The 27,598-nt window shown below is 38.8% G+C and overlaps 1 protein-coding gene across 5 annotated transcripts in view; it reads right to left on the reverse strand.

Annotated features, from left to right (window-relative positions):
• LOC127653119 (rho GTPase-activating protein 44-like) overlaps window positions 1–27,598 on the reverse strand; it is a 92,134-nt gene that overhangs the window by 50,435 nt on the left and 14,101 nt on the right. For all 5 annotated transcript variants that reach the window (XM_052139650.1, XM_052139654.1, XM_052139652.1 and 2 more), the window contains exons 2-7: window positions 9,404–9,443; window positions 9,163–9,282; window positions 8,994–9,070; window positions 597–708; window positions 319–395; window positions 113–230 (exon numbers count right to left, since the gene is read on the reverse strand). In XM_052139650.1, coding sequence (XP_051995610.1) covers window positions 113–230; window positions 319–395; window positions 597–708; window positions 8,994–9,070; window positions 9,163–9,282; window positions 9,404–9,443 — 544 coding nt within the window. The remainder of the gene's footprint in view (window positions 1–112; window positions 231–318; window positions 396–596; window positions 709–8,993; window positions 9,071–9,162; window positions 9,283–9,403; window positions 9,444–27,598) is intronic.

Raw genomic sequence — 27,598 nt, forward strand, 5'->3', positions numbered from 1 at the left:
CATATATATATATATATATATATGGCAGAAATAGTAAGAGCGGTATGGTAGTTTTCCATTCCAAATGCAGCAATTGATTACATTTATATGAAAGAATGAGAGAAATTGCCACCCTGCAGATCTCCATCCGATTGGCCGTCTCCTCCATCTCCTCTCTCAGGGAATCAGACTTGGCTCCGCACTGCTGCACATTACTGGGGTGACTCGAAGACTTGGATGATTGTTGCCACCTACAGAGAACAAAAAAACACGGTGAGAGCAGAATGCAGAGTGCAGAAGAATCTAATCTCAATCAGCAACATCACTGATATTCAGTACCGTGTTCTAGCAGAATCCATATCCAGGACAAGTTTGGCTAAATGTTTTCTCTGTTTCTGAATGTTTGGAATTTCCACCTAAAAGGCAAGGCGCATATGAAGATCATTTAATAATGAATCCGTCTTGCATGGAAACTAACAATACTTACAAACCTTTAAAGTTGAAGAGAAATCAGTATTGTTATTGAAGAAATGACACACTATTAAAGCTTTCAGAATTCAAGAGGGTGTATGTGAGATGTGGATCACTACAGAGCATTGAGAGGAAAATACACTCACCTCAGCCAGCACATATAGAGGCTCAACCACATCTCTTTCAATCTGAAACTCAAAGACAAGCAGCTCTTGGGCCAACTTCTCCTCTGTATCTCCACAGAGATTCAGCATCTTACTGAAGAAAGAGGCCAGCACTCGATTCAATTAAATCAGTTATGCTCAATGAAACTGCATTTAAGGAAACTGCGTTCAAGGCTGAATCCCAATCACACACTTCTGGTTGAATCTCACGAAACATATCAAAGTCATATTTCACTAAAAATCGAAAGGTGAAAAATCTAAATAGATGATTGTACTGAGAATTTGGAGGAAAATATGCTTTATTGTCATGAAAATAATGTTCCAATACAAATAATATTAAAAAGTATTAAAGTAAAAAGTAATTAAAAAAAAGTATTATTATTTTGATATTTACTTTAGATTTTTGGGTGAAATGTGACCTGGAAATGTGACTAATTTGCTGTTGTTAGCTAAATACATATTTTTAAACATGTAGTAAGCAATTACACCAATTTTGGGACATACTGTACTATACTGTAACTAGGGCTGTCAAATTAACTTACTATTAACTAACTAGTGTGATTAATCATATGAAAAATAATGCTTTACATGTACATGATCCGTATGCAAATTCTGTAATAAATGTACGATTATATATGCAGAAGAATTGAAACAACATATATCTGGATCTAGGAAAAACCCAGCCTTTCAGTTTGGAATGTTTACACGTCACAATTTACCGGCCTCCCAACAAGAACTCCCACCCAGTTAAAGCAGACTTTTCTTCTGTGCAAGGTTACCATCAGATTTGCACAACTCTAAAACATTTGATCTTAATCTAGCCTTGGTAGATAATGCTGAAAATCACTTTGAACTGTGGTAACATTTGTATAACTGATTATAGACTAATGGACCTCTTTAAAACGGGTGTAGCGATGTGCAATCACCTATGATTGATAAATATCATCTTTAATTCTGTATGATTCATCTCATTCCACTAAGAATGGTAACTATAAGGTTTAACTTGATAAAACGCAATGTGTAAAACCAATATGATTTTGTAACCAGAGAATTTCATGTTTTATTACCTACACGTATAACATTCATAAAAACACGTCATGTTTAGTATGTAAACATTTGTTTGTGTATGAAGAAAAATCTAATGACATTGAATATCATGTATCTTGTACCATTCTCAAGATAGAAAAGATCATGATTAAATATGCACTATTTTTGAGCGGGACATTTTTAAGAGTCTGAAACAAAGGACCATAACTCAACTGTCGGAAAAGCCCAGTTGACCATGTGACTCTGAAAAGTCACTTCTGATTGGCGCAGGACACCTTTGGGAGATGCGGCCAATCTCAGTTCAAATAGTTCCAAACAGGAAGAACTCTGGTCTCTCTTCTCTCTCCTGCCCTCTCTGCATCTTGCTCTTCAGTTGCTCTCTGCTCTCTGAACACTCTTCCTCCCATGTGAGATCCAAAGGAACTCGGGAATCGTCGTCCCGAGAAAAAGTGAGAAGGCCTCGCTTCACAGCTAAAATCATCATCTCATACAGACAATATATTTTATCATACAAAGAGATCAAAACATCGACGGAACTCATTTTCAACCAAGAACCGAGCAACATAAAGGATTGTTTCGCAGGTAACACCTCCAATATTGTGCTCAAAGTGCTGGGGTATTAATCAAATATTTTGGGTAATCCGATAGCAAATCAATGTAGACTCAAAGAAGGTTGAAATGGTTCTTAAGGCATTGTCGATAGACTCCATAGAGTTCATCTTCACTGAACTGATCAGTTATTTCACATCCTGTCTCTATTCACCATCCTGTCTCATATATGTGTTAGATTAGATTTATGTTTAGAATAGCAATAAAGTTTGTCTGTATTCAAAGACAATTTGACTGTGGTGTATTTTGATAAATAATCTCATCTCTGTTTATGAAATATTTCGCTTCAAAGCTGTACCTAAATACATGTGATACTATTTCCAATAAGCCATGAGAATAATATCACTCAATAAGTGAATTAATCATAATTCACTTATTAAAGATAATTCCTTACAGTAGAAATTGTGAGCTGATAGAATTAGACGTTGTATTATGTTTTCAATGGTGAAGAATGTATTAAGACAAATAATCTAGTTATTTGTCATTTATCTCATTTATAATGGTTGTCGAACGTGACTAATTCCCTTATACATTTCATTACCAAATATGGTACAACAAGGATAGTTTAATCCAGTCCATAGCTCACATATTTCGAGACCCTAAATTCCCTCCAAAATTTAACATGCGTGCAAATGACCCTACATACAATGATGGTAAAATGCGTGCAAAATACCCATTTTAATTGATTGAGTCAACATCTCTAAATGATATACACATACTAATACTGTGTTTGACCCCCTTTCGCCTTCAGAACTGCCTTAATTCTACGTGGCATTGATTCAACAAGGTGCTGAAAGCATTCTTTAGAAATGTTGGCCCATATTGATAGGATAGCATCTTGCAGTTGATGGAGATTTGTGGGATGCACATCCAGGGCACGAAGCTCCCGTTCCACCACATCCCAAAGATGCTCTATTGGGTTGAGATCTGGTGACTGTGGGGGCCATTTTAGTACAGTGAACTCATTGTCATGTTCAAGAAACCAATTTGAAATGATTCAAATGATTATCCTGCTGGAAGTAGCCATCAGAGGATGGGTACATGGTGGCCATAAAGGGATGGACATGGTCAGAAACAATGCTCAGGTAGGCCGTGGCATTTAAACGATGCCCAATTGGCACTAAGGGGCCTAAAGTGTGCCAAGAAAACATCCCCCACACCATTTCACCACCACCACCAGCCTGCACAGTGGTAACAAGGCATGATGGATCCATGTTCTCATTCTGTTTACGCCAAATTCTGACTCTACCATCTGATTGTCTCAACAGAAATCGAGACTCATCAGACCAGGAAACATTTTTCCAGTCTTCAACTGTCCAATTTTGGTGAGCTCTTGCAAATTGTAGCCTCTTTTTCCTATTTGTAGTGGAGATGAGTGGTACCCGGTAGGGTCTTCTGCTGTTGTAGCCCATCCGCCTCAAGGTTGTGCGTGTTGTGGCTTCACAAATGCTTTTCTGCATACCTCGGTTGTAACGAGTGGTTATTTCAGTCAAAGTTGCTCTTCTATCAGCTTGAATCAGTCGGCCCATTCTCCTCTGACCTCTAGCATCAACAAGGCATTTTCGCCCACAGGACTGCCGCATACTGGATGTTTTTCCCTTTTCACGCCATTCTTTGTAAACCCTAGGAATGGTTGTGCGTGAAAATCCCAGTAACTGAGCAGATTGTGAAATACTCAGACCGGCCCGTCTGGCACCAACAACCATGCCACGCTCAAAATTGCTTAAATCACCTTTCTTTCCCATTCTGACATTCAGTTTGGAGTTCAGGAGATTGTCTTGACCAGGACCACACCCCTAAATGCACTGAAGCAACTGCCATGTGATTGGTTGATTAGATAATTACATTAATGAGAAATTGAACAAGTGTTCCTAATAATCCTTTAGGTGAGTGTATGTAAATACCCTACATAATGAATGTTCCTACCAAATAGCAATTCAAGCTTGATGTTCTACCTTGATTTGGCAGTTAGGGGCAGTCAGCGGTCCAGCTGTTCAGGCAACGTGTCTAGTCAAATCAACTAGAGGAATTGGCAGCACAGCCTTCCACAGATGCGTTTATGGGCTCAAAGACAACTGGACCGACCACAACAAAATGCAGGAATCTCTAGACACGTTTTTTCAAAGTTTCAAACTACATTTAACTTGACACAGCATCCTAAAAACAACACATATGACTTGAGACGTTAACGATGAGACGATGCAACCAAAGTGAGACATTCAAAAACTGTCTGTCTGAACCATGAGTACATGACATGGGTGCATCTCAATCAGCTCCTAAGTTGATTGAGTCAGGGCACTGATTAGAGAGTCAGCCATTTCTAGGGCTGTCCCAATCGCAAAATTGTTCCAGTGCACTGAAACGTTCACTCCCTAAAAATTCCTGTGTCTCATTTCGATGGCTGTGGGATCTCCGGAGGTCGGATTTGTTGGCCGCATACATCACAGAGGCTGTCTTGTTTTTGTGAGAAGCAAGTAGGACAGCCTTTGAATGTGACCTTCTTTCACAGGAATATGGAGGATGTAAGACATCATTCGTTGGCACTCACAACCCATAATTGTCTGCGTGAGCATAAACTAACATATTTTTTCAGAAAATTACACAGATTTACCCGATGTTCAAATGCAAGTAATGTTAATTTCCAAGTTGAAGTACCTCAGTAGATGTCTGTAAAATATATAATAAGTAAAATTATAATAATATATAATGTTAAATAAATGATCAAATATAAAAGTACAGCTGCAAAATCCATTTTCTTTTCTCTCTACAACTGTTATACCTCTTTAAATGTTTACCTCAAAGATTCTATTCTCACTCAGAGCACTTACGCAGTTGGAGAGCGATGCGAGCTGTCATAGCAACCATGATTTGTTCTGTTTCCGTTTGTCTTACGAAGGCCATCTTGTTTAAACCAGGGGCATCGCTAGACTTCAGTGTCATCCGCTGCTTAGCCCACAGGCCATATTATAATCTAAAAATTAGAATCTAAAAATAACAAGAATCCTTCCTTCCATGACTTAATATAATTATTATTTGACAGGTAGGGTGGTCATTTTTTAAGCATATCACTGACACCGGTTCAGAATTTATATGCACAAACGACATTGAATCAAACACTTTTTAATTTAAATTGCAGAGGATCAAAGTGAAAATTACAACCTGTCGGCTCATTGTTAATTGTGCAGAAATTAACGCTAACAATAAAATCAATGTAATTTAACAATTTAAATGTGCAATTGTCATCTATATTTTGAGGAAAATGTCATTATGAGATTTAAGTTGTAAAATAAAACAAAAGGAAAGTAACATCAAATTGATGTTACGACTCCCAACTAAATAACCGAACAAGATGACTGGTGCATGCATTAAAATCTACTTGTGTGGATTGTTAAAAACAAAAGAAGATGAGAAATGAGGTTTATAGATTATATATTTACAAATAAGTCTTGCATAATAAAACCTCAGTACCTCTGATACAGAAAAGCTGCATGCCTGTGAGAGAAAACAGAAAGCTCCCACTCGAGGAGTTTGCGATGTGTCTGATGAACTTGAGCACGAACAGCAGGCAAAGGTCAAAGCACGAACTGTCAATTAATACAAGTTTGGCTCACTGATTGTGTTAATTTACATTTGAAGCCAGAGTTGCAGCCTGCCTTGTTGCTTTTGTACCCTGATGTAATGAACATTAAGTCTTCTTTATTACTTTTTTCATCATAAAAAACATTCTGGGCTATTAACAAAAGATCTGGGGCTTCAAGCCTATTAGCCAGGGTTTAGCTACGGCTCTGGTTTAATCAAAGCTAATTCTAAGTTAAAGAAACTTTGAATACCGCTGCATACAGAGGACGTGACCTGAAACAGCCTTCGTACTGGGACATACCCACTATATTCCCTTACCGGAAACGTTGGCAGGTCTTCTGAAGTCTTTCAAATTGTTAGAAGACGAGCACAAGTGTAATACTATGAAGTCAAAGGCTTATTTTCTCTTTAAAAGTGATGTAGCTTGTAATGTCTTTCATCCATTAATACCATGAAAGGAAAATGTCTCGGTTACTGTTGTAACCTTCGTTCCCTGATGGAGGGAACGAGACGTTGTGTCTATGAAGTAACACTAGGGGTCACACTTGGGAGCTCCAATCTCCTCGGATCTTTGAGAAAAGGCCAATGGGAATTGGCGAGTGGAATTTGCATGCCACTACCCCGGACATACGGGTATAAATGGAGCTGGAATGCAACCACTCATTCAGATTTTGTGCTGAGGAGCCGTGACAAGGTCCCGGCCTTTTCAGCGGGTAGTTCAGTGTTGTGCCAGGAGGGACACATGTCTCGTTCCCTCCATCAGGGAACAGAGGTTACAACAGTAACTGAGACGTTCCCCTTCTGTCACACACAACACTTTGTCGATGAAGCGAAACTAGGGGTCCCTATACAAAATGCCACAACTAACCGAACTGTGTTACGTGGACTGGCGATATGAGACAGGCAGATGTCTGTGTGCCTTGTAGCCAGCACACCCGGCCGTCACGTAACCTCCCCCAATGCTCTTACAGGCGTCAAATGGTCCCGCACACTCCTAATAGCATGGGCACGTAGCACCCAGGGGGTATAGCAAGTCCTGGGCGTGATATGCCATAGTAATGGCATCAATGACCCAGTGGGCGATCCTCTGTTTGGAGACAGTCCTCCCTTTCCGCTGTCCACCAAAGCAGACAAGGAGCTGCTCGTAGCTTCTAAAGCTCTGATACAAATAGATGTGCAAAGCGCAAACCTGACATAGCAATGCCAAGGCTGGGTCTGCCTCCTCCTGGGGCAGCGCTTTCAGGTTCACTACCTAATCCCTAAATGGGGTTGTTGGAGCCTTGGGCACACAGCCCGGTCTGGGTCTAAGGATCACGTGAGAGTAACACGGACCGAACTCCAGGCACCTTTCACTGACAGAGCTTGATGGAAGTGAGCGCCGTCCACTCACTCTAGGGGCTCAAATGGAGCACCCCGTATGCCCAGAAGGACCACAGAGAGGTCCCACGAAGGCATGAGATGTGATCTGGGTGGTTTTAACCTCCTTGTGCCTCTCAGGAACCTGACGATCAAGTCATGCTTCCCAAAATACTCACCGTTTACTGTATTGTGATGTGCCGATATAGCAGCAACATTCACCTTCAAGGTGGAGGGTGACAGCCCTCTCTTCTCAGGAAGGAAAGCACTGATCCAACTGCACATCTCTGGGGGTCTTCACATCGAGAAGAACACCATTTAGCGAATAGACGCCACTTTAGGGCATACATGTGCCTCATAGAGGGAGCCCTTGCCTGAGTGTGGGGTCGCGAGGAGAGTGCGGTCCGAGAACTATGACTCCAATAGCTTCACTGGATTCAGAGGTGAATGGATCAGCAGAGTAATTCAGCTTTCTGAACACAACCGCTCCGCTCCGAAGAAAGAAATCTGAATGAGTGGTTGCATTCCAGCTCCTTTTATACCCGTATGTCCGGGGAGTGGCATGCAAACTCCACTAGCCAATTTATATTGGCCTTTTCTCATCAATAAGAGGTGTTTAGGGCTCCTAAGGACGACCCCTAGTGTCACTTCATCGACACAAGAGGAACAATCTTTTAAATAACTTTTTAGAAGAAGGTTAATAACACACTCTTTTTTTCTATATTTAATCTAATTAATCTTGTATAATAACACTGCACATTTAAATATCTACAACGAAAATTTACGACAGTGTCATTTATACAGCGATGTTGTTGATTAACACCAGCTGTTTTTTAACATGTGAGCTTGTTAGTTTATCACAGGTAATTGTGTAAGTTGAACACCCTTGCCAATGCTCGAATTCATGTTCTCGATATACTGATTCATGACATAAGCAAGTAGGGAGCTGGCTGAGACACACCCCAACAATTAAAAATGGCTGAGACAAAAGTAGGCCAATAATATGGTTATATTCAATGGTATGGAAATAAAACAATATATGTTTTATATATGGTGTAATGTATTTGAATTATCTGAATTACAATATTTGTAATATATTATATTTATAATAATTTTCATTTTTATTTATAAAATGGTCTTTATTTAGGGGCCTTTCTCAGTAAATATTGACATTTGCGAATAAATTTGATTAATTAATCGGCACATCACATAATTATTTAACAATTTTACTCGATTGACAGCCCCAATTATAAAATCATAAAATTGCATCTTGATACCACTTGATACCCCCTTGCATGTTTCCTCAAATTCATACATTAAAAAAAATAAAAAATACTATTGCAGTTTCATTCTTGCAAACCTCAACTGAAAAAGATCCAAGAGAAGTGTCAAAAACTCTTCTTCTTTTCTATATCGTAAGTGGTTAGGGGTGACTTTAATTAAAAAAACAATCACAGATGCATCATTTGAAAATCTGCTGTATAAATTATGACATCCATGCTCCTTTTTTAACATACTTTAAACGTACTATGCAACATAATACTATATTGGAATACACCAATCCATTAGCATGCTAATCTGGTATGCTATATAGAACGAATAGTGTGTGATTTGGGATGCAGCCTAGGAGTCAAGAATGTAACACATGCTTTTCCAAAGCGACTAACAGTTCATTCAAGGGCATAGTATACATTTCTGTCAGTAGTGTACGTGTGTTCCAGGGGAATCAAACCAATGACCTCTATGTTGTTAGCACAATGAGAAGAGGCAAACGTGTACTGTTCTCACCCGAGAAGAGAATCATCTCCTAACACAGCAGCTCCCTCCACCATACACTGAGCAAGTGTTGTCAGGGGCAGCTTTTTCTGTACAAGGAGACATTAAAATAAAAGGGTTATGAGTCCATAAAAGTGTAATGTTGAAAATTATGGTAAATGATGTGTGAGTGCTAACTTACAGAGGGTGATTTGACTGATCTCTTTTCTACATCGGTGCCTTGTTGTCCCTGTAGACAGGCGGTCAGCTTTTTATGTGTGCCGTGAGAAACCTGCTTCACCAGGTCCAGACGCTTCTCCACCTGAATGCAAAATACAAACACATCTGAAGAGCAGCTAACACATACACACATACACAGGTGTGAACACATCTACAATAGACAAACAGACAGACAGAAAGACAGAGAGAGAAAGAGATGTCACCTGCAGAAGGTCTTCACTGAGTACCTCTGTTTTTTCTGCCCTGTAATTTTGAAGAAAACAGAAATTAAGGATGTACACCAGCAGCAAGAGACTTAGCTACATTTAATCCACATCAGTGGGAGCTCCTCTATCATGGGAATAAGTCTAAATACCATCTGTAATTAATTAAACACAAGCTATTCAAAACACCTTAATGTGTGCATGATAAGTATTTTTTTCATATGATACCATGATTTTTATCCTGCCTTAAACACTGATGATATCATAAGAACATCAAATAAACAAGCACCAAGCAATCAATGAATCAAAACTAAAAACTCAACGATACAATGATTTGTTGATTTTTATAATAAAAACAAAATCTATATTCCATAACAGTTATATTTATTAATAATAATAATTGAAATTAACAATTATATAAAAGAGGAATATATTTGACAATGTCACCCTACTATATTATTATAGTTGTCACCTTGATATTTTAGATTAATATTTATTGTATTATACTGTATGTACTATGTACTATTCTACTTGGAAACAATGACTGTTTGTTCAAAATGATGCTTCCTATAATAAAAAAAAAACCCTTTTAAGAGCATTTTGATATAAAGGCATGAAGGCTTGAAAAATTGGAAGATTGGAAGAGAGCTGTTCCAAGAGTTTTGGTATCTCACACCATCACCACTGGGACGTTTTACTGTTTGTATCACTCTTGTGTTGGTGGTATAACTAACTAGCAGTGCTGATGTGTCAGAGCAGCTAAATGTGTGAATTTTCATTTATACCTGTGACATTAAAGATTTGAGACAGCAGGTGGCGACAAAAGACCATCTTGTGTGTTATGAGTGAGTTGCGCTGACGTTGACAAAATGCATTAGTTCGTGCACAAGTTTCTTTGAAGTCATCTGGAATTACCTCTATGTAGAAATACATTTAAACTAACAGCTTCAGCAATACTGCTGTTCATAGCTGAGAGTCGCTACACACAGAGTAATCAAACATGCTCAGAGACAAATCCACAAGAATGAAACTGGCATCCTCCATTATTTCTCTCTGACAACAAAACACTTGAACGTGAATTAAATACTCAGATAGCACGTATGGCAGCATCACTCGACAATAAGAGCAGATTACTATAACACTACAGCTGAGGAATAGAGTTAAACTAACAGCTGCATTACCTCAATTCCTGTTTAGTTCCATGGATATTAAGCACTCTTGCTCTTGTGATATTGAATGTATATTTCTACTGTCAGTCAATTAATCGTGAACTTTGACACTATATATACTTATTTTCTTGTCAAAATGCATTTATTTCCATCTTAGAAAAGAAAAAACAATATGTAACAATAGAATGCTTTATTAACATTTTCAAAATAAAGCCTTCCACAAGAAATGCACTAAAATAGCACCAATTCGAGTAACATTGACATTTTCCCAAAGTCTAAGTGGGAGTTTAACTAATTGAAAGAACTAGTTTCCATACGTTGCATATTCATTGCAATGCAAATTAAATCTCTTAAACGTTTATCCTCCACAATATTAATCTGCCGGTAGACTGTGGCTATCCACTTTGTTACAGCAATCGCGAAGCTGCATTCATAATTCGTGTCAGAGCGTCAACGTCAGAGCCAAGCTTTGAACTCACCATGAAAAGTACTTCCAGACAGAAATGTCTCATTCTATGTTTTAGTGATAGTTAAGATTTGACTTGCTTCTGTGTTTATGTGACTTACAAGTACAATCTGGGCTTGTTTTGTACATCATACAGCTGACAAAGACTACTGTAACTCAGATAACCACTCTGTACAATTGTAGTGAGCAGAACAGCATCTCAGAATGAACAACACTTCAAACCTTAAGTTGGATCTCAAGACCCATCGTCTTGAGATCATCTTTTTATGTGTTTTGTTTTTATGTTGAAATTGTTGATTTCATTGTGTGTGTTTTTGTTTCTATATATTTTACTGTACAGCACTGTAATGGCCAACGACCATTGTTTTAAATGTGCTTTATAAATAAAATAAACTTGAAACTTGAAACAAAAGTAGAAGACCACTTCGGGTTTCAGTTCTGTCAGCCAAGAACAGAAAGCTTCCCTATTCTGATGGTTGATGTGAACAATAACTGAAGCTACTGACCCATATCTGCATGTTTTTATGCATTGCACTGCTGCAACATGATTGGCTGATTAGATAATTGCATGAATATGTAGGTGTACATGTGTTCCTAATAAAGTGGTTGGTGAGTGTATATACTGTATACAGTTCATAATATATTGCCTGGCCCTAATAAGGCCACAAACTTTTTAGAAATGAGTGGAGGATCAACACAGTCCTCAACTTCCATCAGGTCAGATACATCCATGAGTCATGAAAACCTTCATGAACCCCTTTGAATGCTCCGGAATGATATTTGGCTATTACAAATTTATAATGAATCACAGCAAGTCTGAGACCACGGCAAGGATACAGGTTCTCTCTTTCACTCTCTCTTCCTACTGAGTCTCAGATAAGCAGCATGACCCATATGGCGCTCACATACATAAAGAAGAGCAGGTTGCCATAGCAGCAAATGTCGGGGAATGAAAATAGACACCATAACATCTCCTTCCCATCCACGATCACAGTAACTTGTCAGAGTACAAGAGAGGGTCTTGATGTAGAGAGAGATGTAGAAAACAGCAGTATGCGTTAAAAAAATGAAGCAAGAATTTTGCTTGAGGCATTCTGGTGTTGTCTTTTCTGATGATATAACCAAGAAAGGCATCCATTAAGATCCATTCAAATTCTGTATTTTTTTATCATTTCACCATATTTTCCATTTTTTTTTAAAGTAGTTTGGGGGATATGTATGTGTAGTGCCGGCGCTGACTTACTGTAGTTACTTTTAAAGGCCTTGAATATCGCTCTTACAAAATCTATATGGACCCTAAAGATAAGACAAACATCATGTAAGCATGTGTCTGATAAAATCAGAGTTTGTATAATTGTTGTCAAACTCTCCATCCTGCTTTTGAGCTGCTATCTCCTCCATATCAACTGATTATAAAATAACCAACACACAAGGTGCCTGCAACAGATGCTTCAAGCTGAACAGCTCTCCTACACTGACTATTTCCCAAGGCAAATACGAAAACAAACAAGCAGGCTGGCAGCGGAGAGATGATGCATGTGAATGACCTAGTGCTGAGAGCAGAGCCTGCTGGGGCCGGGCCAGAGCTGAGAGGCACTGACCGGGTACTTCACTCAGACACACACACACACAAACAAACATATACACTCGTCCAGTCGAGAGGCTCAAAAAAGCACTTCTTCACAACCCATGGACAGCAGGAACGCTCTCACAGGTGGTATTTAGTTTGCAAACATCTTGTAGAAATGTAGTTTTTATTACAGCACTGTATTGATATTCCAGAAACATTCTGCTTAGAGGGTTTTCTAAATCCCTAACCCTAATTTTTAAACTAATGCAATTAATTTGGCTCGAAAGACTTCCCTCACTGTAAGTTTTTGCTGCCCTCTCTGAGCTACCACCTATGGCAGCTGAAGGCCCCCCTAAATTAAAATGTATTTTGAATTGCTGTGATTGTGCTGCATTGTGCAGCAGTTTCAAGTTCAGTATGCACAGACATATAGCTTGACACTGGAATATTATCAGATTCAACAGAGTGAATGAAATTCCTGCCATTTGGGTCAATTTTGAGCAGTGATATGGGATTTTTATGAGCCAGTCAGTGGCGTTACTAAGATAATATCCTGGGTGGGCATTTGGATATGTTGGGTGAAACTTACGCCTTTCACCGAAAAGTTGTTTTTTCCACTCAACGAATTCAAAATCATTAAATATGATGTACTCTTTGTTCATTGACTCATTCATGGGTGCATGCCCTCCAGCTGTCACAAAATATAAACAGATGTCCCTATTAACATAATTCATGCTTTAAATGTATTGTACATATACAATATTATTTTTGTTACGAAGGCAGACGAGGGCAGACGAGGAGTGGGGATCTAGATGCAGTTTATTGAAAATAATGAAGAAAAACGACTGCAACAAACAAAACATCCACGATTGGAAACTGAAATCTTAACAAGAGCAAACATGAACAGAGCAAACATGAACACGGATGAGGCACAGGGTCAAAAACACATACGTGACATTTACATTTAATGGCCGACTACGAATGGAGAAACAACAGGGTTTAAATACACAAGGATAATGATGATTAAATGACATACAGGTGAGAACAATGACTGACTGCCGGCAGTGATGAGGGCAGGGAATTATGGGAGGTGTAGTTTATGACAGGTGACAAGTGAAACACAGGGCAGACAACAGGGGATCGTGACAATTTTATAGAAATAAAACTATTTAAATTAATGAGCTTGAAAGTCAGTACTGTAATCTGATTTACAGTTTTTTAAATGTAATACACTACACTACTTTTTGTACTGTAAAGTAATTAGACTACAGTAATTAATTACTTTGTAATTAGATTACACCCAACACTGATTATATTACTCACACTATTCCTATTACAAGTTATTTTCCCCATTTCATTCAATCCTCGCAGACGGCCTTCACATGTTTGAATGAAAAGGCCCTACTCAGGGCTGCACAGTGACCCTTAAAGGGATAGTTCACCCACATTTATTTATTCTCTCATCATTTACTCATGCTCATGCCATCCCTGATGTGTATGACTTTCTTTCTTCTGCTGAACAGAAATAAAGAATATCTCAGCCCTGTAAGTCCATACAATGCAAGTGAATGCTGACCAGACCTTTCAAGCTCCAAAAATCACATAACAGCAGCATAAAAGTAATCCATCAGACTTCAGTGGTTATATCCATGTCTTCAGAAGAGTTATAATAGGTGTGGGTTGAAAACAGATCAATATTTCAATCCATTTTTGTTATAAGTTTCCACTTTCAGAATTCAGAATGTGGAAGTGAAGATTTGTAGTAAAAAATGACTTACATATTGATCTGTTTCTCACCCACACCTTTTATAACTCTTCTGTGTTTAGTAGAAGAAAAAGTCATACACATCTGGAATGGCATGAGGGTGAGTAAATGAGAGAATGTACATTTTTGGGAGAACTATCCTTTTGAGTTCCTAACCATGCATCTTCTATGCTTCTGACACTTAAATATGCACTGTCCACCCTTGTCCACCAGTAGCCACGCCCCTGTGGCCAATGCCAATATCTAAAGAGCAGGGTGGTCGATGGACAATATATAGTACAATTGAATGACAGCAATAAGACATGCTTATATGCTTCCTCTTTTAGGTGTTAGCACTGGTGCTTGTGAACTAAAAAAAATCATTTATCAGTAACACGCTTGACCAGGATAGAAGGAACATTACCTTGACCCTGTCCATAGCAACCTGCTAAAGTTTGAGTGCCCGAGATTTGCCAGTAGCAAAGCAGACATCAAACTCATTGTAAAATGTCTTTGTCGTAGGTGGAAATGACACTTATTGTGCAAATGGGTTACAATTTTTCAGCGCATATTATAATATTTTACACACAATAGCTTGAAATAAATTTCAAACTTATTTTACGCAAACTTCACTTACAATATTTAAAAACAGAAATTCTGCGAAATCCAAAGACAAGTCAGTAGGTTATGGAACTGACACTAAGCGGAATGACCACCACTGTTGGCTAATGACCACTCAAAATGGCTAATTAACAGCAGATATCATATATCAATCACTAATTATTACAGGCAATCTCCACTTCCAGAATGCCAAACAGTCGTGGCACTTCTTGTGTGAGCGAGGCAATTGTCTGACACTGAGCAGACCGCAGAAACAATGATTGGGTATGGACAACTCAAATCACAGACCTCAGAACAGTCAAGACAGCAGCCACACAGACTCACTTTCTCCTTCCCACGTCCTGTCCTGTCTGCAAAAGCACTTCCTGCTATTGTGACTTGAGTGGAGCCACGCCACTGCCGGGACAATCTGCATAATAGCCATTCTGCTGCTTTTATTTAAAGACAGCATCAGACTGTATCACTGCAATGAAGAATAGAGCTGCTATCAGGACTCTTATCTAAAGCCAGCAGCCCTGTGGTGGAAGGATTGTTTGTGTACCATCTGTTCCTTGGCTCTACTAATTCCTCCATCTTATTTAAAGAATGTTGCAGGCCTAAAACAGTTATTCTGAAGCTTTAGGCACCCTTTTACAGAGCAGCTACAAGATAATATGCTAATAATGCATTTAGGCAAGACAGAAAGGTTACTCCTGCTGAAAAGAGTAGAATAACTTGGGTGAATTGTCCCTTTAAGTCTGATTAAGTTGAAAATATATAGTTTTGCACATGCCTGGTGTGTTTAACTGAATATTGCATACAAGTAGTCTCCAGAAGTGTCTTTTAGTGAGACATGAGGACACAGCCCCAGTTAACTGGGACATCATGTAGAGCATGCTTCTTTCTTAAGCATGCTCTACATGCAGCCAAAGTGAGATGGAGAGAATGTGTGCAATTATTTGCATGGCAGAGGACCAAAATTGTGGATACTGATTATAACAGGTGTGCACACAAAGCTAGCAACACAAACAAAAAAATCATGATTTCTGGCATTCTGCTCACTTTTTTTTTCTTCAGTTATCGTGATACATCCTCTGCAGATTTACACACAACATGATGCAGAAAGCAGAACAGCTGTGGGTATGTCATTCTGCATGTGTGCAAACAGCCCCAGGAAGAAAGACAGAGACAGCCAGAATAAGAGCGCCTACACACTAGATAAAGCTCTGACGGAGCAGGATGGGATGGACGGGAATGTGTAATATGCATTTTGATGGAGTGGAAAAAGAAAGGTCAGCTTGAATGAAGTGGCACAGCTGGACCGACCTGTCTGAAATTCTCATTTGTCAACAGATACTTACATAAGAATGTATTGCATAAAACATACATTTTAGTAAGTTTCCCTCGATCCACCTGAACGTGGAAGTGTTCAATGATTCATAACGGAAGCCAGTCTCTGTCATTTTCACTCACTCTGTCATTTTGGCTCCATAGTGCATAGTTGCGATGACCGTCTTTTGAAAGTGCCTCACTCGAGTGGATCGATAACATAAAGCGATGGCCCTAGATTAGTTATATGTTGTTATCATTAACTTCTTTGAGTTGTACTGCACAAGTTGAGCCTGAACTCTTTTTTTTTCATTCCAAATAACACATACAATTGTTGTCGCTCATTTCGATAGTTTTTATATTGCTTCTTATGGAGACTGGAACCAGAAAACTGTCTAGTGGTTATCAGAATCATCATGGCACAGCCCAGTGGTTAGTCAGAATAGCTGTGGATATCTAGGCCATGCATCTTCCCCATTCAAATCAATGGACACACTGTTATCTCTGATGGTGCATGTAAGCGAGCATGTAGCATGAGCGGGCATTTCCAATTCATTCTCTTTGACAATGAATTGGAGGAAGAGGTGTGTCAAAAATTAGGGAAATGCTGAACTTGCAAATGATAGACAACAAACACCAGTGTCAGTCAATCACATTGTTACATATCACTATTTAATTCAGATTTGAATGCAGTTTGCATGCTTTCATCATAGTGATGTAAAATGATTATAGCGATAGATATGACAGCTCAATTGTTGTTATATTTCTCCTTGTAGCCAGACTGGACTAAACATTCAAATTCCTTTGTTCTCAACTCAATCCCCTTTCCCCTTTAATTCTGCTAAGGAATACATTCCCAGAAATTGCATGTAATCATGGGTGAAATAAAATAACTCTGCTCGTCATGTTTGCATGTAATTAAGAGAAACCGTGCACCTTTTTTTAGCGCTTTCTTTCTTGTCTTTTACTTTTAATTTACCATAACAGCTGAGAGCAAATCAAGACTAAGTGAGTCTGGTCATGAATCTGAATTCAAATATTTACTGTAAACTCAACACAACAGACGGAGCTACAGGACAGGGAAGGCAAGCAATTGCCTGGGGCCCCAAGCTGGGAGGGGCCCCCCACGGGTGGCAATTACAGTAGTTCACAGCAACGACACTTGAAACCAATGATTGGCAATGCTTAGTAGACCAGAATGACATTTATGAAAATCCCCCTAGTGGGCCCCCATCCCTTTAACTACGATCCATTTCAAGTAAGCGCGGGATGCAGGCATCATGAAGAGGACCTCTTACATACTGATCTGGGAGTCAGAAGAGGAAAAAAGAAAGAGGAGAAGAAAAAGCATGACTGTGCTGACTATTACAGAATCTGTAATATTTACTGAATTATCCATTCTCATGAAAAGACTGCCAACGGCTACACGAGTCGCGATGGGAATTATTTACATTCACAGCACGTTATTGTCCATACAATTCTTATTTTATCACAACAATATATAACTACATCATTAGAAAGACTCCAGTTTTGATATTTCACCACTGTTTTATGATTGAAATGTTACAGTGAGAGTACCTCCTTAATTTATATCGGGAGAAGTGCCTACACATCAGACATGCAAAATCAAATTGCGAGTTACGGACATAAACATGTAATAAAGACACATGCCGTTTAAAGTGAGCGCTCCTCTTTTTGTCATTGAGAGGCTTTAGCAAACAACATCCATTAGAAGTTTTAGTCCAAATATGTGTTCATTTAGAGACAATTTTATAGATTCTCCTGTTTAGGCCAACTTCAAATTTCTTTAGAAAAGATTGATTGACATTCAGGGGCAGATTCACTAAGAATGAATAGCGTCCAGTAAAACCGACTTTTCTTTGCATGCAGATCATAAAATCTGTATCATCATAAATTATGCAAATCAGGCAATGGCGCAAACACGCCCAAAAAATCGCTGCTGAATGTAATTTGCACAAGTAAAAGGATGTCGCAGACCACCGTATTTGACACACCCTGACAGGACTGTACAGCATCACTATGATCCAGACACCTGAATCATCCCTTAAACACGCAGAACGTGCACTTGGTCTACACCGCACATCTGGATATATGCCACGTTATAACACTCTTCTCAATCATTTGATCATTATTAGATTAATTAGGCTCCTGCTGATATGATCAGATGAAAATGTTCACAAAAATCTCTTTTAAATAAATGAATTTTACTGCCTACTTTCACTCGCAGTAATGGCACAAACTAAATTGCGGCAGGCAATTTTTGTGAAGTAAGTGTAATCTACAATAATACTAATTCAAAATGTTTTGCCTAGGGACCCAGAGTCCTTAAAATCGCCTCTACTCTTTCACTAAGCCATTACATCAAAATGTTAAGCTTGTTTTAACATCAACACAAAAAACAACGTGTCAATATGAGGGTATCCAATTATAATGTAGTTTTTCTCAAGACCAAAGTCAGAGTCCAAACTCGAGTACCCCAACTCTAGACTGTATTCAAAACAATAATATACCATAGGGAAGTAACATGATCACATGGGAAATCGACATGTTGCTACCGAATGTTCCAGTACCCTGAAATCAACATTCTGCAAATTACTAACAAGTGCCATCTCCCTTCAGACATTTTTGCATCCTTTACCGGTGTTACTGATGAGACATGGGTTCTAGTCCCATAGAAACCATAAAGTAATCGCTTTTACATAATTGAGTTCTAATCAAATATTCGGGAGGAGCTTGACAAGCCAGTCCTGTCAATCATAATGCAAGCACATATAAGCAGCCATTTACCTCACTCCTGTGACGATTCTTCCGGCATCCCTCCACCGCCCTACTCCTCCTTGATTATTAACCTTAACTAACTTAAATTAAGTATTCCTGAAGGGGGGGAGGGGGACTTAGAGCTTGAGCTGAGCCGCATGCTCAAACCTCTCATGCTCGAGCCACTCCTTTTCGGACCGCAAGCCACATTTTTACCCTTAACAATCAGTTACAACTTCCACTTCAGGGGCTAGGACTTATGAGAACTCAAGATATTCATTATGAGTGCTAGGTTCGAGGTTGCATTTCCCTCTAAGATTACATTTTACTTCACTGACAATAAGGTTTATGGTTGGGGTTTGGGTTATGGGGTAGAGTTAATAAAATATACATTTCTGTTGACTGTTTTACATAATCTACAACAACAACAAAAACTCACTTTACAACTTCACAGTGCGATCAGTCTGACCGAAGACAACCACACATGCTTTAGGCGTTCTGGGTGGTATTGAGCTGATTCCTTCCATGCCAGTGGAATATACAGCGAAGCAAAAAGAGAGAGAGAGAGAGAGATCGGACATCTGGCAGTCACATCTGCAAAGCTGAAAGCCTCATACTTGCAGGGCAACTACACTTGTTCGCCAACTCTGCATCAAAAATTCATTTGAGACAGAAAGGTATTTATTCCTTGCTGCCAGGCCCCAGTACAGGAGATGAGCCCCAGAAAACAAGTGAGAGGACACTTGACTGTAACACATGGGACAGGAGGAGATTTGTGCCAGAACAAACATCAAAAGCGAAGTATCAGCATGGATCTTTAAAGAGTCAGACTGGGTTCGTGCTCCTCTAGACTGTTTATTTTCAGAGGGGAGGAGTTTCCTCGTGTGATATCTGGCATGCACTCGGTCTGCCTATCAAGTCAAGTGCTGAAAGCCGATTGCATAGTTTGCTTTGTGGGAAAAACAGGAAATAACCCCAAACACAGTGGTCTTACTGACCACAAACATAGACAGGATGTGGATGTGAAGACAGAGTGTATATATTTGTATGTGTGAGAATTTGTGACTTGTTTATATGACTTGGCTTTTATATCAACTTAATCAGAAGTGGATAAATATAGGGGTCAGTTTTAATAATCGTGTGGGTGGAAACGCATGCAGAAGTCACATAAAGGCAGACAGAGAGCCATCTGTCACCCATCTCTCAGTACTTTACTCACATGCACATCCATTAAATAAGGATGTCTGAAACTAAAGCTTTAACAAAAACACTGTAGTTAAACTGAATCAGTAGTTACATCATATTAAATGTCATATGTTTGCATAATAAAACGTCCTTTGCCAGCACTGAGACAAGTAACATGTATCACGCACGTATTAACGTTCGCTTCAACAGTGGTCTGGATGACAATTGCTTGCACTAGGAAAATGTAATAGGCATTAAATGAATAACAACAGATAGCATATAGTTAATTATACAATAAACATGACAACAATTTTCATGCTTACTGCCACTCAACCTGGGATAGGCTCCAGCCCCCCGCGACCCTGTACACAGGATAAGCGGTTGACGATGGATGGATGGATGGATGCCACTCAACCCAGGCCAGTAGTGGTGTTAACCATCATGCAAACCATGCAATTGCATGGGGCCCTGGATGTTTGGGGGCCCCCTGATCGGACAGCAACACACTCAATGGGTGATACGCTGTTCTGTGTTCAGCTCGGATACACTGTTTTCATCGGTTGTGGAGTAGTTCACGTAAATTGTGAAGGCAAAGTGCTGCAGGTTCACCCAGTCGTGCAATTCCAAAGATTTTACTGACATTGTTGCTTCAAAATAAAAGACCCAGGTAAAGGTGAAGTCTGTACGATTGTATTTTATAAAACATGCCCTCAAAATAATAATACTAATTCAGCATCACACTATAAAAATAATAAACTTGACTGGACATTAATACATAATACTCAGCTAGGTTCCAAAATATAAGTGAATGAAGTTGTAGTTTTTGCCCACGTGTTCATTCACAAAAATGTTTAGAAAAAATATATGTAGGTATATGTTGCATTTTTATTACTGTATTGTTGTTTTGGTGCATACAAATTATATTTCTAACAGGAGTATTATAAGTTATTCTAAATACCATTCATCGTTGTGTTCATTTAGCAAAAAACTACATTTTTATTTCATCAAACATTTTGAATCAACTTGGTTACAATGGCTGAATAAAACAAAGTTGTAAAGTTGTTTAGGATGAATACAAAAAATCTGATTTCAAATCACTTTATCATCAACAGCCTTGAAAATATCAAGATTTTCTGAATTTTGTGAGCCATTTCGTCCTGCCCTGATGTGGTCCACTGGTTGGACAGTTGTTTGAGACTTTGGAAATCATAACCCCACCCCTGACTTAACCACTCGTTCCTATTTTTATGGTTTCTACAGACAATTTAATGCCACACAGAGGTGGCCTAAATCACAATCTTGGAAAACAATCTACATCATGTTCAAATGTTGAAAGAAAACAAGACATGCACTTGATTGTCATGACAGAGTTGTCATAGCTTGGCCGTGTAAAGACACTGTAGGAGTAGTCTCAGCCTAAGATGGCAGGCCCAAGGACTGTCCGTGCACTAACTGTATGATGTTTTTAGCACACAAAATTGGAAAACGCTTTCTCAATAACTGAGCACATATCTGATAGGCTGGTTTGATAAAACTTCCGCGAGTAGATGCACATGGGACGTTTTATCAGTCTGCCTGGAAACAGAATTGTGTTCACAAGGTTCCGCATTGATAGAATGAGAAACTTTTGAGGACAAAATAATAACCAGATTTGTCCAAGTTTGCCAGGTTAGTGACATCAAAGCTTTTAAAATGTATTCAGGGTTTGTTTGAGGCAGGTAGCAGAAAGTAAAGCAGATATCCAAGAGCAGAGCTGCATTTTCTTCTTTGTTTAGTTATTTCTGTGAAATACTCAGAAATTGGGCTTTGTGTGTTTGCTGTGCAATCGTTTGCAGAGACTCATGAACCATTATATCATTTATATATTTTATTATGGAATGATACGGTATATCTTTGATAACCACACCCCTAAAAACTGTGATTGATTGCTTTACAGTTTTTTTTACAGGGCTTTTCCTGTCCAACTTGAAGTCATTGAAGCTGCTATAGAACCCAGATCATCGCTGCTTTAATCAAAGATTTGGCTATGTGAGACTACTGTAGTAGCAGCCTTTGCCAAATCAATTGAGCTCCATTTGCTTCTGAATCTCTTCCATTCCATTTGCGTCATGGTCAAATGTTTGCTGATTTAAAGTGGTTTAAAATGTAAATCTTCAGGACTAACAGACTCACTGAAGCCCACATCAATACCATGACAATTTTTGCAGCTTAGTTTCCAGAAATAGTCTGGGTAAACTAGCGAGGTGTGAAAGTTTGATTTGTGAAAGTAAAGGAGCAAGGAAAATCCTATTTTTCATGATATGTCCCTTTAATAAATATCCCCAAAGCTACTGCCTTTTAGCAATACACTAATATTCTCAACATGATCTCATATAATCACGTTTCTATACCTACATTTTTGTTACATTTTATTTGCATGGTTAAATGTACATATCCCAGCACTTTCGTGATGAAATTAACACAAGAGGTGTTACAACAACAATGGTTTTTATTACCTTTCACACAAATCACAAGTAAAATAGCAGATTATCATAAACACTTTTCGACCTTTCCTCACACAATGCTATTTTATGACATCAAAACACTCTTATAACACATGACTTGTAAGGCGATACATTTAAACGTGTTCTTTACATAATTAAATACATTTACAAGCTTGCTCAGATGCAATCAAATTGCACCTAACCTAATGGTCTAACCCAAAGAAAATTTGAATGCTAATAATAAAATGCAACAAACCATATAATTGTGCATAGGAAGGATATCAAAATAAATAAACTTGTCAGCTTTAAAAATTAAAGAGAAAAATCTTCCAATATCTTTTGTTGTTGACAACAAAGTCAGTTATGCTTCCAACCAATTGTGCATCCAATCAAACTCCACTGTATATTGGCTATCAAAGCGAATAGCACACAAAACAAAGGCGCTACAACATAGGCTGCCATCTTGAATGTTTTGGGTTGAATGTATCACATGTCTGTCACAAGACAACAAATATGGCATCTTTTTTTCAGATATTTCCATTTCCCCTGTCCACACTATAATGCATAAACTGTGTTTTCAAATGTATCAAATTTATATATAATTTTTTTTGCTGTTAAAAATGCAGAAGGCCAAAACGTGGAGAAAAAGATTTGTTTTTGTTTCAAATGAAAACATAATAGTGTGGACGTGACCTAGATTAAGAAGCTACCAAAAAAGGCAGGTTTCAACCTTGTAAACCAATACAAAAATACAGCTCTTGATATGTCTCATGCAAAATCTGGGTCCTAAAGCAAAACCAGCTGAGAACTTCAATATATCATGTGTTAATATTTGATCAGCCTGACAATTTACCTTTCAGCATTTTGCAGTTAAGAAGCCATGAATAATTCAAATTTATATAATCAAATCAAATAATAAACTAGTAGTAGCAATAGTATATAATTGTGCAGAACGAACTGAATGCTCAAACTCTTCCTCCTCCTCTTTCTCCATCTCCTCCTCCTCACTCTAGGCCTTAGATGAGTATATCTGATAGGCCGACACTACTATCACACTGTGCCACCCACTCCCTCTCTCCTCTCTCTCTCTCACACACAACCTCACACAAGAGATGCTACATTTTAATAACGGTGAGATGGAGAGACAAAGAGTGAGAAAGAGGTAGGAAAATGGAGAGAATGATTGAGGCCTGGAGCGTTGGCGTTGAACTGAGAGGCATTTTCATGCAAGACCTGCTTTTACAATATCTCTCTACATAGTATATTTTGCAAATATTATGCAAGAGACATAAACAGGACACTGAAATTATAAAAATCACACATAAGGAATGACACGAGGCTACTCAAAGAAATAAACCCACATAATGGGGCCATGCTGTGATCTAGGTCACCACTTTATTAAATATGCAATATTAACTGCAAGGAGCTATAGAGACTTCAGACTTTTGCTTTCCTTATTCTGATTGCTGTCTATGATAAGTAATTGATATATATTTATTATCCTCTTTTTCTCCCAATCTTATCTTTTTCTTTACTTAGTAGGTCCTCGCCGTGGCGCGGTTACTCACCTCAATCCGGGTGGCGGAGGACAAGTCTCAGTTGCCTCTAGTTCTGAGAACTTCTATCCATGCATCTTATCACGTGGCTAGTTATGAATGACACCGCAGAGGCTCATGATACCCTCCGTGATCCATGCACAATTTACCAAGCACCCCATTGAGAGTGAGAACCACTAATCATGACCATGAGGAGGTAGCCCCATGTGACTCTCCCTAGCAACCAGGCCAATATGGTTGCTTAGGAGACCTGGCTAGAGTCACTCAGCACACCCTGGATTCGAAATCACGACCCCAAGGGTGGTAGTCAGCATCAATATTTGATCAGTAATTGAGATATTAAAGAAGTCTCATTTGTGTTTTTTCTAGGGACGTCCCAATACAAATACTGGGTCCGATACCACACTCATGTAATTGTAAATCATACCATCTGTACAAATGTCATTCTGTAAACATTCCTCACACAAATTAAAATCACCTTATGTCCAATTGTGATTATTAACCGCAAAGGCAGTGATATAATGAGAGGAATACAAAGTTTTCGTGTGCTGCACTCTTCAAAGTGAATGTTCATACGTTTTAGAGCTCCTTGTCTCAAACACAGAAAACACCATCATGAGCATCACGCCTTGTTTGTAGCAGATGACAGCGAGCAGGGCGCTAATTCACTTTGTAGCGCACGGCACATACAGACAACATTTTTATTTCATCAAATAGCAGTCTTTTGTGGTTTAATAATCACATTGATTCACATAGTGACCTGCTTTTCCAGACTGCAACCTGCTTTTCCATCAAAAACACTCAGAAACGAAAAGGGCTTCAAAATAAAATAACTCCAATGCTGTATTCTGGATTGTGCTATTAGGGTCTGTATAAAAGTATTGTTCAGCTTTCTTTTGATTATAGTTTTAGTAAATGTATTTGTTTCAACACCATTTTGTTGAAAACAATTAAATAAACTGTTGATATGGAATTCAGAAAAAAAGGTATCGGAAGTAACAGTAAACGGACATCGCTAGTTTTGGTAATTAAAAAGTTACAAATGATAGAAAATCTGAAGTTTTATATTCTACCCCACACATTACACAGTTTAACTTTCCTAACACATAATATGTGCTAAATTAATTACAGCACAGTTCTTTGTGATGCAGTTGGACCAATACCAAAATTGGCTTGTAACTTGTGTTTCACCTTCCTGGAATAACAGGATATACAGTAATTATCAATATCAAGTAGTGCCTACTTGTAGTGCCTAAGCTGCTGATGAGCAGGATATTGTTTGAAAAAGTGAGATGCATGGGTAATAGGCAACCGAATGTGAGATTCCTATAACATTAACAACACAAAGTTCTGAATAAAATAGATAGTAACAGCGAGATTAAAACAGATCTGGAAGGGCAAATTGGCCTGAGGGACAAACAAAATGAAGCAAGCATCTGAAATATCAGCCAGATTTGTACCATATATTACACCAGAAGGAAACAGATTTTGCTGAACAAAAAGCTGAATAATTTATTGTTAAATTATACAACCTCTAAACCTTTATTTGAGGCAAAATGCAGCTCTTCTGTTGCCTTTGCAGCAACCCCAATAACTTGAGAATTGAGTAAATGGTAAAAAGAAAAATAGAAAATCTCAACATTGAAAAAAAAGATCTTTACAAGGCTTGTTGTACGTACTGCATCAAGTTCCCTGAAATGAACACTAGAGGTGCTGCAATAATTACTTTTACTCACTTTCACACAAATCATGAGTAAAACTGCGGATTATCAGTTCATAAACATGTACTTTTTGCTCCATTCACAAAATGCTATCTTATGATATCAAAACACATTTACTGTAGTGCATAAGTTGTAAGGTGATACATTTTAATGTTTGCATTACATAATCAACTACATTTACAAGCGTGTTCAAGTGTGATTAATGCACAGTAGCTCAACTGATAGCTCATTAGCTTGCAACTTGTGATGCAAAGGCTATGAGTCCTGAAGAGCACAAAAATCGACACGTGAGACGAAAGAGTCATAAGCACCACAAAATGACGAGGTTGCTTCAGTAATTGTGTTTGTTTACCTCACATTTGCTTTTTATGTCACTTTCGTTTAGGTTTAGGGTAGGGAGCTAAGTTTCGTTGATTTAAAACTCGATACAGCATTAACCTTAAAACCTCATCTGTTTGGGAGAAAATTTAACTACATTTTAGAGCATGTCTGTGGACATTTCACATAATATCATGTGGCAAAAATGTTTCCACAGTCACAACATTTTCACGAGATCAAGTTCCTTCTTAAAAAGCTTAAACAGCAAGACTTCCTTGGTTAACCAACTTCACCAGAGAGACCCATCAGCCAGCACTAACCTGCATAAACCAGTGTGCACAAGCATTGTCCCAGTCTCTGCTGGCTTAAGCTGGTCTTTTCCGCAAGCAGAGTGCGGTCTGAGGATTTGGTCCATATGGCCCTGAAATATAGCCAGGGCCCCAAACAAACCGAATGGAAGTGTCAGAAATTTGTGTAAGCTAAACAGTGTGGAGAAGGCCGTTTTTTTCACGGGACATTGGCGTTAAGAGGTTCTGCCTTTTAATAACCCTTTGTCAAATCCAGTGTTGAGTAAAAGCGAGCTGTGCCCAACTGATCGAGTAACTCATCAATACGAGGCATTGGTTATGCGTCAAATATAGACACTACATTGACTTTCCTATAATCTACACAGAACCATTCAGACCTGTTGCTCGAGCAAGAACAACCGGGCTGGACCAATCACTGTGGGATTCCTCTATTATCCCATATCGAGCATTGTATCTAATTCTATCTAACTATTTTCTTTTTGTGCTCGGGCAGTTGGCAGGGATGGCTACGTACCCCTACCCCGGGCGCAGTCTCGATGTGGTGCTGGATGAGGTTTGTACAACCCGATAGAGGAGAAAACACGTCTTCAAATTCTTTCTGCAACTTGGCAACCTCTGTGACTTGATACAGTGAGAGGTGGTCTCCACAAGTGACAGGGGTGACATGATTGGCTTTTATGTTCACCTCCGGCCCGAGCTCCACCCTCTCTGGGACTACTATGGCCAATGTCACAGGGACCATCTCCCTCCATAATTTCAGGCGGTTGAGATGGTATATTTGACATGCGTTACCTCTATCTGTCCATTTAAACTCATACTCGAGATCTCCTATCGTCATGTGACCTCAAAGGGCCCTTTCCACTTGCAGAGTACTTTAGAGCTCGGTGTGGGGAGTAATACGAGCACTTTATGTCCTGGTGCAAATTCCTGTAGCCGAGTACCCCTGTTTTGCGTTCTTTTACGTTCCT

Source organism: Xyrauchen texanus, chromosome 12 (genome assembly GCF_025860055.1).
Source record: "Xyrauchen texanus isolate HMW12.3.18 chromosome 12, RBS_HiC_50CHRs, whole genome shotgun sequence".
Classification (NCBI taxonomy): domain Eukaryota; kingdom Metazoa; phylum Chordata; class Actinopteri; order Cypriniformes; family Catostomidae; genus Xyrauchen; species Xyrauchen texanus.